The sequence below is a fragment of the Petaurus breviceps genome, unplaced genomic scaffold (genome assembly GCF_028583685.1).
Source record: "Petaurus breviceps papuanus isolate PSGF00001 unplaced genomic scaffold, PetGlider_PUasm1.0 90865, whole genome shotgun sequence".
NCBI classification, from domain to species: domain Eukaryota; kingdom Metazoa; phylum Chordata; class Mammalia; order Diprotodontia; family Petauridae; genus Petaurus; species Petaurus breviceps.
This window is the reverse complement of record NW_027187367.1, coordinates 5,754,724-5,768,698: the sequence shown is the minus strand read 5'-3', so window position 1 is coordinate 5,768,698 and position 13,975 is coordinate 5,754,724. Positions and strand designations below refer to the sequence as shown.

Genomic DNA, 13,975 nt, shown 5'->3' with positions numbered 1-13,975 from the left:
CTCACTAGCCTAAGTCTTATCAATCACTCCTCAGTTTCCATTCAGCCCTTGTGACCCCCATCTCCTGAAGTTCTGAAGCTTGTTTTGTCACCATAATCACCTAGACTTTGGACCACTGCTGCCTTATCTGACCTAATGAGGTGTCACAGAAGGCAGGAGAACATTAAATGACCACCTAGAGACACTGGGGAACATAAAGCCATCAAACAGAAAGAGCAACACTAAGAAAATTGAAAAGAGTGACTTGGCTTAGAAAAATTTCTGCATATAACTTAGCTCTTGTTATTATTTTCATTTACCATGATGTCAGAAGTCAAGGGATAAAACAATAGCAGAAAAGGAAAATCAAAGCTTCTCAAGAAAATGAATTGCAGCTTGGATGCTATGTGTGGAGCATATTAATTCGAAGTGGTAGAATCTTAAATATTGCTGCACCTAGAGTGGTCTGTGATTTCCCTTCCTGCCTGTCAAACTGTACAATATTTTTCTGTGCCACTTTGGCCCAGATCCAGAGGAGAACCTTCTGAATGTATGTGCCTAATAGAGGACCTATATTCATCTGAAGTTAAGGAAATAAGAATCAAGGAAGTGGCCAGAACTGGTAAAACCTTGGCAAGAACAAATTGGGGATGAAACCTGGCCCCATATTCTTATATCTAATAGTGTGCTTCTGGGAATTTCCCTAACCACACATTGGAAAATTCTTTCCAAAGGAAGTAAACACTTTCCCTCACATGAAGTATCAAAACATCTACCTCCACGCAAGTGACCCAAAGTCTTTAAAATACCATTCTACTAAAGAAACAAAAGTAAACATAACAAAGTAAACAGACAGGAAAATAAAAGGATTACTAATTTAAAAGATGGATGGAGTTGTAACTATTATACTAATTTCTTATAGAGAGAAAGAAATACTTTTGTGCAAGTATCCAGAATGCAACACAGAAAGGTAGTCATAAGCAGAGAAAAAACAGGAAGAGATAAACAAAAGAAACAAGAAGCTCCCATATTCCCACCCCTCCCCCACACACACACTCCCACCCACCAGTTTAAAAGCCTGTTTTCGTCATCATCCAGTCCAGTCTCAGAGATGAGGACAGAGCATGAGGGAGATTATGAGGATACTTCACCAAACTTCCATTACAATTTGGGATGAGGAAATGAGAGTTATGATGAGAAGTAAAAGATATTTCTGAACACAATTCACATGAATTCCCTCTGGGTTTGGACATACACCAAAGTTCTGTCCTGCACCCCTTCTCTCTTTAAACATTTTCTCATTGACTTCAGCAATTCCATAAATTTAATCTGTTTCATCTCTATACAAATGACTACCAAATGTATATATCCAACACTAGTCACTGTCCTGAGCACCACATTGCCATCTGTTTACTGGATGAAATAGATAACTGATAGGCATCTTGAAGTCAACATTACAACATTTAATGACTAATGCAATTTTCAGACTCTCTCATCATAGCAACTGTTTGACTTCCCTACAGAATTGCTACCATTGTTCTACAGATTGTTCTAAAATTCTCTAAAGAATTGTTAAAATTGGGTGGTAGAGCCAAGATGGTGGCATAGAAGCAAGAAAACTCCATGCACTCCTTCCATAACCACCTCAAATACCTATAAAATATGACTCTAAACAAACTTTAGAGCTACAGAACCCACAAAGTGACAGAGAGAAACAAAGGCAGCCCAGCAGACAGACAGACAGGGTCCATTGCAGCAAGCTGGGAGCAGAGCCCAGCCCTGAGTGAGACCACCCTGACAAGCCACAGCTGGAGGGACTTAGGGAGAGTGGATCAACAGCAGCTCTGGTGATTTCCAGAATCATTAACCAATAAATACCAAAGACAAAGTGAGAGGTCAGTGTGGACTTTAGTGACAGGGGGTCTGGGAGTACAGTCTGGCCTCTGCCCCCAGAGGGAGAACTGGCTGTTTTAGAACCAGAGGGCAAAATAGAGGTTGAAAGAATCCACCAATCACCTCTTGAAAAAGATTCCTCAAAAAAACACCTAGGAATAGTATAGCCAGGTTCTGGAGTTCCCAGATCAAGGAGAAAATATTATAAGTAGCCAAGAAGAAACAATTTGAAAATTGTGGAAATACAATCATGATAACACAGAACCTGGCAGCTTCTACACTGAGGGATTAAAGGGCTTGGCATATGATATTCCAGAGGTCAAAGGAGCAGGGATTAAAACAAAGAATTACCTACCAAGTAAAATTGAGTTTAATACTTCAGGGTAAAATATGGTCGTTCAATGAAATAGAGGACTTTCAAGCATTCTTGATGAAAAAACCAGAGTTGAATAGAAAATTTGACATTCAGATACAAGATGCAAGAGAAGCATGAGAAGGTAAACAGGGAAAAGAAATCATAAGGAACTTATCAAAGTTGAACTATTTATATTCCTACATGGAAAAATGATAAGTGTAACTTATGAAACTTTTCTCAGTTTGAGAAGAGTTGAAGGGAATATAAATGTGTGACTATGTCTATATAGGAGGGTATATGGGCATATGAATACATATGTGAGTTTGCATATATATGTGTACAGGTATACATAGAGGGCACAGGGCCAATTGAATAGGAAGGGATGATACTTAAAAGGTGTAATTGAGAGGTGAGAGAGGAATATAGTGGGAGGAGATGGGGAGATACAGAAAGCATAAATTATCTCATATAGAAGAGGCAAGGGAAACTGTTACAATAGACAGGAAGAACAGGAAGGCAAAAGGGAATGGGTTAATCTTACTCTCATTCAATTTGGCTTGGGGATGGAATGGCATACACACTAAATAGGGTATCTCACTCTAGAGGAGAGTAGGGGGAGGGAGGTAAGAGGGGAGTTGATGGAGGGGAGGGCAGATTGGGGGGAAGGTAGTTAGAAGCACACACTTTTGAGAAGGGACAGGGTCAAGGTAGAGAATAGAACAATTGGGGGTGTGGGAGAGGATGGAGGGAAATATAGTCAGTCTTTCACATTATATCCACTATGGAAATGTTTTACATAGCTACACATGTACAACCTATATTGAACTGCTTATCTTCCCAGTAAGGGTGGGTGACAAGGGAGGACGGGAAACAATCTCAAATTCAAAGTTTTCAAATCAATGTTTAAAATATATATATTATTATTAGTTTGTTTATTTTTTACATGCAACTGAGAAATAAGATATACAAGCACTGGGGTGTAGAGAGCCATCTTGCCATACTAGAAAGTTGGAGGGTGATGGAGGAGGATATAGGAGAGAGCAGATTGGGGGAGGGAGTATACAGTGGGATTGCTGTTTTGGAGTGATGCGTAGGGGAAAGATGGGGAGAAAATTGTAACTCAAAATCTTCTGGAAATGAATGATGTAAACTAAAAATAAACATAAAATTTAATTTAAACAAGAATTTTTAAAATCTCTTTTCCATTTTTTTGCATCAATAATCAATTTATACAACTCAGAGAGAGAGAGAAATGAAGATGAGGAGGAAGATGAGATGTATTATACAACATCAGCATTTTAGATTTAGTGATTTGAAGCATAGAATGTGAGGTAACTATTCATCAGGGATATTGAGTATTTGGAAGCAAAATATTTACCCTACAATTTGTAAGCCATGAGGAAATCAGTAGAAAGAGGAGAGGAGTGGTACAGCACTTACTCTTAAAAGTTAGGTTAATAGCCAAGATTGAGAATGGGTTAAAAGAGTTTCTTTCCCAGGTGGGATCATCCATCTATTCACTCCTGCTTGTCATCTGTTTGGGATAAAGCCTCAAAGTGATTTCCTTATCCCTTTCTTGAAAACAATACGTTTTAGCCATAAGAAAATTGACATGAGGCACAACTGAATAAAATAAAAATGTATTTATTAATTGTTTACTGTGTGTCTGAGTACCATAAATATAAAAAATAAGAGAGTTCTTATCCTTAGGGAACTGTCACTCCTGGGAAGGAAGGAACAGAGGAAAGGAAGGAGGAAGGGCAAGGGGGAAGGAAGAAAGAACAGAGAAAGTGAAGAAGGAAAGAAGGAAGGAAGGGAGGGAGGGAGGAAGGAAAGAAGGAAGGAAGGAAGGAAGGAAGGAAGGAAGGAAGGAAGGAAGGAAGGAAGGAAGGAAGGAAGGAAGGAAGGAAGGAAGGAAACAAGTATTTTTAAGTGCCTACTATTTGCTAAATGTACTATTTTGACCTCCATTTTACAGTTTAGGAAACTGAGGCTAAAAGACATTTAAGTAGAGGGAGGGGAAAAAATTTAGAACTCAAAATCTTACAGATGTGAATGTTGAAAACTAAAAATAAATATATATTTCTAAAGATATTAAGTGACTTGTTCACATAGTAACTGTCAGAGGCCAAATATGGACTCATATCTTCCTGACTCCAAGTCCAGCCCTCTATCCACCTTGCCATCTAATTCCGGGGTAGGAAACAAATGACACCCACCAAACTCTAGGCTATGAGTTAATTCAGATTTCTAACTAAACATGTTCCTCTAATTAATTTGCGCACATGAACAAGAGGGTCTAAACTTTAGTGGGCTCCCACCATGATGTAACTGGCTACCTAGAATGAATTACTAAATACAATAGAAGCTGAATATATTGTATAAATCATATAATTAAAATAATGTAACTCAAACACATAAATTTCTTGTCTAGTGAAAATTTGAGGGTGCACCTGAAATAGTGGAAAGTTGGAACTGTCTAATGTCAGCTCTCAGAGACACCAAGTCTGATCTTGGAGGAATCAAAACACAGAAATATATGTAATTAAAATGTATTTCTATTTGAAAAGAATTACTGAGAGCTGTATAAAAAGTAGAAAGTACTTTTTTTTTCTCCAGCAGGGTAGATCACACAACAGGATCCAGTAGGTCCTTCTTTGCTGATTCCAAATTTAGACCACTTACAGAAAATTGTGGAATAAACATAAAGAATATTAGCCCTAAAACAGCCCAAAATGTGAACAAGAGGCAGCAGATAGAGTATTGGACTTGATAAAAAGACCTGAGTTCAAATCTTAACTTTTACCACACTCATTCAGACACATACTATGTATGTGATCCTCAGCAAGTTACCTAACCTCTTGCTACATCAGTATCCTCATCTGTAGAATGGGGGTGATAATAATAGCAGGTTTGTTGAGAGGTAACATGAAGTACCTTGCAAATCTTACAGCATGAACCATAAAGCATGAATTATTATTATTAATATTATTAGTGATATCATCATCATCATCTTCATCTTCCATGTACTGAACTCTGTAATGGTCTAGACATGGAGGACACTGAAACCCTGAAGTTTCTTGGGATAAGGGTAAAACCAGAACACACACACACACACACACACACACACACACTCAAATACACAGGAATATGAAAGTAAAATTGGTATTGATGGCAAGACTGCAGGTTAAAAACCTGAGATCGTGGAAAGAGCTCTAGTTCTGGAGTCACATTATCTGGATTTTATGCCTACCTGACATTTACTACCTGTGAAAAATTAACCTCTCTGGTCCTCAGTTTCCTTTCTTATAAAATGCTAGTAGCTAGAATTTATATAGCACTCTTGGGCTGGCAAAGCATTGATTATTATTTCATTTGATTCTCACAATAACCCTCTGAAGTAGTTGCTATTACCATATCTGTTTTACAGGTGATGAATCAGAGAGGGTTTAAATGATTTGCCTAGGATCATACAGGTAGTAAGAGTTTGAGCTGGCATTTCTACTCAAGTTTCGCCTGAAGTCAAATCCATTATGCCACTTGCCTGGCTCAATGAAATAGAAGGGTGTGACTATATAGGCTTTGAAGTTCTACCTGTAGATTTATTATCACTTGAAGCTATTGTGTAGTCATGCCCAACTCTTTATGCCCCCATTTAGGGTTCTCTTGGCAAAGATACTGGAGTAGTTTGACATTTCCTTCTCCAGTTCATTTTATAGATGAGGAAACTGAGGCAAACAGCTATAAGTGACTTGCTCCAGGTCATATAGCTAGTAAATGTCTGAGGCCAGATTTGAACTCATGAAGATGAGTCTTCCTGACTCCAGGTCCAGCACTCTATCCACTTTGCCACTGAAACATTTTTTACCTTATCAGGCTGACATGGCATGGTTACAGTGACCTAGGATCTTTCTGAATTCCTGGAAAATGCCACTTATACAATATATGTAGCCTAGAAGGACAAATTGGGTGGGGGAAATGTCTAAATAAAAAATATTAGAGTAGTTACTATGTGTATGCTGCCATCTTCTGTGTCCCTACCTCCTTAACCCATCCTCCACACCCATCTCCAACCACAGACTCAGCATAGCCAAGACAATTAAGAAAAATCTTCAAGTCTTTAATTTCTTTTGCTTCTTTTATTGCCATAATGTGTCATCCTGATGTGATTTAAGGGGTTCAGGGACCCCTCAAGGATTTAAGTACAGGAGAGTGTCATTTAGAATGAAATAATGGACTCATATTCTTTAAGTCAAGGTGGCAAAGCTTTTTTGTAACACTTATATGGAGGGCAGAGCTCCTTAAGGAACTTTCAGTTTTATAGGAATGATGCTAAAACATATATAGGAAAAGTAATAGTATCTGGCAGATAGCTGATAACATACAACCTTATTCACAGGCATCATTTACTACTGGAATACAGGAGAAGGGGATCCTAAGGGGTGTATTTTTATCTGTTACATCTGTAGTGAAATAGCTTTGAGAGCTGACATCTATATAACTTGAGCTCTGGGTTGTATGTGGTGACTTGTGGGAATCAAAACATGATAGTTCTGCTAGTACAAGGGAAATTCTTCAAAGACAAGCTTGTTTTTGTAATAGGGGAAGATAGTTTGTTTTCCTGGGACCCACTCATGAGTAATTCCTAGGCATAGAGTCTTTGGACTGGAAAGAAAAGAGTCTGGGATTGTGTTTTGAGGCTAGGGAGAAATATGATCTTGAAACTGAGGTCCAAGCACAAGCACCCAAGCACCCCATCAACCCCATGAGTCTCATTTAAGTTGGGGGGGAGGGAGGTGAGGAATCAAGAAAAATTATTCACAATGTATTTCTTTCCATTAAGCAAATACCAGGAAAAGATCAATAATCCTAAAGAATAAGTGGGTCAAAGAACAAATCATAGAAACAATCAATAATTTCATTAAAGAGAATGACAACAATGAGACAACATACCAAAATTTATGGAATACAGCCAAAGCAGTACTTAGGGGGAAAGTTATTTCTCTAAAGAAAAAGATCAGACTTCAGCATAATAAGTGGGGAGAAAGGGAAAGTCTAAAATCTCTCTGCCCCACTCTCCTCCTTTAATTTTCTCCCTGCAAATTCTGGCAGAACAGAGAGAAAACAGGTGGATGAGAAGGCACAAAATAATAGGGTGAGGACACCAACACTCTCTACCATAAAGTTTGTCTGGTCAGCATAGGGGCTTGATCACAGAGCCCAGTACAGGGAGGACAGGGTAAGAGAACTGAGAAAGCAAATGGAGAAATGGGTGGCTCTGCTTTGTTGTGTTTGTTTGTTTTCCCTCTGTTCCACACAGGGCAGCTCCGCTAGGCTGAAAAAGGAAACAGATGAAAGACATGAAAAAAGTCAGTTCTACCCTCAAGTCCTTCATTACTTTGAACATCCTGTCTCACCCCCCCTCCAAAAATCAGGGACTCCCTTAAATCCAATCACTAATATACTCATCTTCATTGCATTTGCCCCCTTTACACCAACCCCCCTCTAGAATCACCAGACTCTCACCTTTTGCTGTAAGAGAGACATCTGATTCCTGGGCACTATCACTACCTGGAAAAACAGAAGAGAGATAACTTACTCAGGAATATTGCTCAGAACAAGACAATGGGAAAGGATGGGGGGAGGTAAAGAGAGAGGAGAGACTCTGGGTTCCCATTTCCCATGGCTTAAGGTTTAAATGAACTAGCCTCTCTCATCTATCCCCATATTGACTCTTTACTTACTTGCAGTTGTAGTATAGCTCCCTCTTTTTCCATCTAGAAGGAAAATAATAATTCAGTGGGAAAGTTCAGGAAAAGCAAGCACCCTTCAAGTTCAATCTCTCCACCATTCACCTAAGACAAATTCCTGTGACTATGACTCTTTAACTAGCACAGAATCATAATTCAACAGGAAGAGAGGAAAGATTTTAGTACTGGTCACCTCTGGGCAGGTACTCAATTCTTTTGACCTAAATTTCTAGATCTATTTGTGATCTGAGTCTGAAATACCCTGTTCACTGACCCTATTGAACCCGAAATGGACCATCTGTTAAAAGGGCATTTCTTTATTAGCTTGTTCATCTACAGTCCCTTGGGGGGTCTTATTCTTGGTCTTAATATGAAGAATAGGAGACTTTTTGGGTGGGGCAGATAGATACAGGATGAGACAACCCATAATTCCAGTCATGCCTGCTGCCTCCTGAGCCCCTTTCTCCTTTTCCTACCTGAAGTATTTTTCCTCCAGATCACAACTCCGACAATGACTGCAGCAAGGAGAAGAGCAGTGATGACCCCTGCAGAGAGCCCTACAGATGAGGACTCTGCCTCTGAAAGGAAAATAAAGTGGCTGCAGAACCCACAAAATGACACAGAGAAGCTAACCTCCCGCTGAGAACAGCCCGGCAGGCGGGCAGGAATCGGCCAGCGCAACGCTCTGGGAGCCGAGCCCAGCTTTAGCCCCAGGGCGAGCCTGACCAGCTGCCAGCCAGAGGGACTCCAGATCAGCAGCAGCTGTGGCCGTTTCCAGATTTATCAATACATAGATGCAAAGGACAAGGTGAGAGGCCAGTGCAGTCTGGACTTTGGGACCCAGTAAGTGGGAGTGCGTGGCTTTTACCCCCGGGGTGAGAAACTGCTGAGACGCTGGCACAGCCTGCCAGTGCCACGTGGCGGCTTCAGCTCCTGGCCTGCAGAGTGTAGGGGGACCAAGCACCAGTCTGAGGGGTAATCGTTCTTGCTTTAACCTGCTTGGATCTGGATTGCAGTCTAGGATGGAGGTCCTGGGGTGTGTGTCCAGCTTGCCAGAGCGTGTGGAGACCTCAGAGAGGGCACCCATCTAATACCTCCGGCAGCTGAGAAAACCCCAGCATTTGGGACGAAAACTCCCCTGTCTGGTGGCAGAGTCCTACTGTGGCAAAAAGCCCAAAAGTCAAATCATTGAGTGGCAAAATGAGCAGGCAAAGGAAACAAAGCAGACAGAAGATTCCAACATTACACTCCTATTTTGGGGATAAGAAGGAGCAAGGCATGGAACAGGAGGAAGACAGTGAAGTCAGAACTCCTGCACCAAAAGCTTCAAAGGAAAATACAAGCTGGTTACAGGCCATAGAGGACCTTAAGAAGCAGATAAGAGAAGTGGAGGAAAAATTGGGAAGAGAAATGAGAACAATGCAAGAAAATTATGAAATGAGAGTCAACAGCCTGACTGAAGAAAATAATACCTTAAAAAAACAGACTGACTCAAATGGCAAAGGAGGCTCAAAAAGGCAATGAGGAGAAGAATGCCTTAAAATGTTGAATTTGCCAGATGGAAAAAGAATCTCAAAAGCTCACTGAGGAGAATCATTGCTTCAGAATTAGATTGGAGCAAATGGAAGCTAATGACTTTATGAGAAATCAAGATGCTGTTAAACAGAGCCAAACAAATGAAAGAATAGAAGGCAATGTGAAATATCTCATGGGGAAAACCACTGACCTGGAAAATAGATCCAGGAGAGATAATTTAAAAATTATTGGACTGCCTGAGAGCCATGACCAAAGTAAGAACCTGGAAAGCATCCTCCAGGAAGTTCTCAAAGAAAACTGCCCTGATGTTTTAGAACCAGAGGGCAAAATAGAGGTTGAAAGAATCCACCGATCACCTTCTGAAAAAGATCCCAAAAAGAAAACTCCTAGGAATATTATAGCCAGGTTCCAGAATTCCCAGATTAAGGAGAGAATATTACAAGCAGCCAGGAAGAAACAATTTGAATATTGTGGAAACACAATCAGGATAACCCAGGATCTGGCAGCTTCTACACTGAGGGATCGAAGGGCCTGGAATGTGATATTCCAGAGGTCAAGGGAGCTGGGATTAAAAACAAGAGTCACCTACCCAGCAAAACTGAGTATCATGTTTCAGGGGAAAATATGGTCATTCAGTGGAATACAGAACTTTCAAGCATTCTTGCTGAAAAAACCAGAATTGAATAGAAAATTTGACATTCAGATACAATAAGCAAGAGAAGCATGAAGGTAAACAGGGAAAAGAAATCATAAGGAACTTATCAAAGTTGAACTATTTTTTTTTTAAAGCAATCGGGGTTGAGTGGCTTGCTCGGGGTTACACGGCCAGTTGTTGTTTCTGGGTGTGGTGCTGGGTGTCTGGGCCCAGATTTGATCCAAGTCGTCCCAGCACTGGGGCCGGTGCTCTTGCTTGCTGAGCCACCTGGCCAAAGTTGAACTATTAACATTCCTACATGGAAAAACAATAATTGCATCTTATGAAACTTTTCTCAGTAGTTGAAAAGATTAGAAATATATATATATATATATATATGTATGTATGTATATATATATGTCTTTATATGAGGGTATGCGGGCATATGAATACATATGTGAATGTGTGTATATATGTTTACAGGTATACATAGATAGAGGGCACGGGACCAATTTAACAGGAAGGGATGATACTTAAAAGGTGAAATTAAGAGGTGAGAGGAATATAATGAGAGGAGATGGGGAGAGACAGAGTGGGACAATTATCTCATACAGAAGAGGCAAGGAAAAATGGTTACAATGGAGGGGAAGAATAGGAAGGCAAAAGGGAACGGGTCAACCTTATTCCTATTGAATCTGGCTTGAGGAGGGAGGGAAATACACACTAAATAGGGGATCTCACCCTCCAGGAGAATAGGGGGGAAGGGGATGTGAGGGAGGATGATGGAAGGGAGGGCAGGCTGGGGGGGAGGGAAGTTGGAAGCACCCACTTTTGAAAAGGGACAGGATCAAAGTAGAGAATAGAACAAGTGGGAGGTGGGATAGGAGGGAGGGAAATATATTCAGTCTTTTACAATACATCTACTATGTTATTGTTTTGCATTAGCCGCACATGTACAACCTATACTGAACTGCTTGTCTCCCCAGTGGGGGTGGGTGGCAGGGGGGGAAGAGAATGAATCTGGAATTGAAAGTTCTAAAATCAAATATTCAAATATATGTATATATATATATATATATATATATATATGTGTGTGTGTGTGTGTGTGTGTGTGTGTGTGTGTGTAAAAAAAATACTTGTTTTATTCCATAAATTAAACATTAAATAAATAAAATATTTTAAAATGAAAAAAAAAAAAGAAAGGAAAACAAAGTGAGAAACCCTGCTCCTTCTTTGGGCTCAGATCTATCTCTCTCCAAACACAGTCCCACTCTCCCAACTCATGAACAGATCCAGGTCCTTCTGTCACTGGAAGTGGGGAGGCTTGGAGAGCTCCTCCATGCCCCACCTCGCTGTCCTCACCCCATTTCAGGAAGAGCGGCTCAGCTAGTCCCTCATGCTGCACTCGGCAGGTATATCTCTGTTCACTTCCAGAGAGCATCCCCACAGCTGCCCACTTCTGAAAGGTCCCATCTCCCGCAGGTCTAGTCTCAATGAGCTCCGTCTCCTGAAGCTGTTCTTCTCCATCTCTCAGCCAAATCACTGAAATCTCCGCAGGGTAAAAGTCCCAGGCCCGGCACCTCAGAGACACTTCCCCATTAAATCTTGCGTGTCGGGTTACTCGTACCGAGGGCGGATCTGTGGGACCAAGGTCAGAGGCACGGTCAGGGTCGCCTTTGCTAATTTTTTCAGAGGCTGAGCTTCTTCCAGGTAGACAAGGATAGACTGGGCACAGGGAAAGGACTCTCAGTTCAGGTTTGGTCAGATGCCTGGGAGACCGGACCCTAAGACTGCGGCCGCAGGGGAGGCAGAGAAGGGCTACAGACCCTACCCCCACCCCCATTCAGGGAGAGGGAAGCTGAGCCCCACTTTGGTGCACTGTGCACAGCACACTCAGGCTGGAGCCATGGTCTCAGGATGAGGAAGAAGAATAGGGCAGCTAAGGAGGGGGTGGGGCAGGACAGGAAGGTAGGATGGTACCTGTCTGAAGTAATGTCTCTTTTCCCTTGTCCAGATAGCTTTGAAGCTGGTTTACGCACTCCTCCTCTATATAGCTCTTCCAATATTTCGCTTCGCTTTGTTCTTCTTTCCACTGGCTCTTAAGGCTCAGGGCCCCTTCATTCCCTGCGATCCAATCCACTGTCTCCATATCCAGCGTCAGGTGGTCCTTCCCATCGTAGGCGGTTTGATAGAAGCCGCGGCTGAAGCTCCCGTTGGAGAACACGTCACAGCCTGCCATTCGCTGTAATGTTTGAACCCCTGAGAACCCCAAGAAGATTCAGCATGGTCCAGAGGGCGGCGTCGCACCGAGATTACATAGTGTCTCGACCCCAAACACCATCCCAACAGGGTCAGAAATCTTGCTCCCCTCACGCTGAGGCCACACCTTTTCCTCTCCACGTTCCGACCCCCACCCCCACCCCCCCGCCACCTATATGTGAAGGCGATAACTGTACTGACCTGACAGGTAACCCGCGGTCCCTCTGGTCACTCACCTTCCTCACTATGGTTGTAGTATGTGGGCATTATCTTTAGGCACATTTGAAAACGCTGCTTGGCCTCTCTGAAGATCTGCGTCTCCCGCTCCCAGTAATCGACTTCCATCCATGGCGTCCTGGGCTCTGTGCTCTGGCTCTCGCGGTCGCTGTCAAAACTCAAGACCTGCTGGTCATCCAAGTATGTTACGGAGATGAACCTTGGTTTTGCTAGCCCGGGTCGAGATATGGTGGTGTAGAAATACTTGAGGGAGTGAGAACCTGAATCGGAAACATCAGAGACCTTGGCCTGGGCTCAGGGTGAGGACTTTGTCTCGAGAGTATCAATGAATCCCCCGTCTCAGTCCAATCTGTCCTCAGCATCTGCTGCAAAGGCCGGGGTCCCGCGGAGCAAACCTGTCCCGGCCCTCTGGACATTTGTCTTTAGGCAGACGTTTAACCTTACGCTACACTTACCTGCCCGGGTCTCCGTAAGGACCAGGACATCCAACAAAAGTAGAGACAGCACATAGATCCCCATGGTCAATAATCATAAAACATTGAGAACAACTTAAAAGCGGCGATATATAAAAACGGAGCCTTAATTCTAATTGGCCGCAGAGAGGCTTTTTCACCCAATGGCAAATGAAAATACAAAAGTGTCGTGCAGGGATCATCAGAATAAAGACAGGTTGTGGGAAGAAAATGGAACAGACTCTGAGGGGAATCCCCAGCATTCGGATGAATCACCCTTCTCTGGCATCCACTGACTACACTCAACTTCTTTTAACACCTTCCGCACACAGCTCCTGTTCTCTGAGCTTGAAAGAATTGCCCCTCAGTTCCTCAAACTTTTTCCCAACGTCTTCTCTTTCTTTTATGGTTTTCCTACCTCCATTCTTCCTCAGTTTGTCACCCTGTGAATGACATCTGCTCTCAATAATACAATCATCCAAAACAATTCTGCAGGACTTAAGATGAAAAATGCCGTATATCTTTAGAGAAAGAACAGATGGAGCCTGAATGCAGATTGAAGCATAATTTTCCTTTACTTCCTTTATTTTTCTTTTTTCTTTATTTTCTATCACAACATCACTAGCATGGAAACGTTTTACATATTTGCACAGGTATAATCTCTATTAGATTGCTTTCCTTCTCAATGAGAGGGGGAGGGAAGGGAGGGAGAGAGAATTTGGAGCTCAAAGATTTTAAAACAACTGTTAAAATTGTTTATTACATGAAATGTAAGAGTAATTTTTAAAAATTATTTTCTTAATTGTAAAATGGGGATAATAACAGCACCTACCTCAAAGACTGTTGTGAGGATCAAATGAAATAATATTTGTAAAGTGCT

At 41.8% G+C, this 13,975-nt stretch overlaps 1 protein-coding gene across 1 annotated transcript; it reads right to left on the bottom strand.

Moving 5' to 3' along the window:
* Positions 1-6,470: 6,470 nt before the first annotated feature.
* LOC138150030 (BOLA class I histocompatibility antigen, alpha chain BL3-7-like) lies at positions 6,471-13,334 on the bottom strand. Its single transcript, XM_069073384.1, has 8 exons — positions 13,099-13,334; positions 12,643-12,903; positions 12,128-12,406; positions 11,510-11,785; positions 8,454-8,555; positions 7,972-8,004; positions 7,754-7,798; positions 6,471-7,562 (listed from the first exon to the last, which is right to left on the bottom strand). Exons 1-8 carry the CDS (start codon positions 13,160-13,162, stop codon positions 7,558-7,560), a joined length of 1,065 nt encoding a protein of 354 aa, XP_068929485.1. The 5' UTR covers positions 13,163-13,334; the 3' UTR covers positions 6,471-7,557.
* Positions 13,335-13,975: the final 641 nt, after the last annotated feature.

Excerpts from the sequence above, each read along its gene's own strand:
- LOC138150030 (XM_069073384.1), bottom strand. The coding sequence starts at position 13,162 with ATGGGGATCTATGTGCTGTCTCTACTTTTGTTGGATGTCCTGGTCCTT. Across the intron at positions 12,407-12,642 it reads CTACAACCATAGTGAGGAAG|GGGTTCAAACATTACAGCGA; the intron begins GTGAGTGACCAG and ends TGGGGTTCTCAG. Across the intron at positions 8,005-8,453 it reads CTGGAGGAAAAATACTTCAG|ATGGAAAAAGAGGGAGCTAT; the intron begins GTAGGAAAAGGA and ends TTTTCCTTCTAG.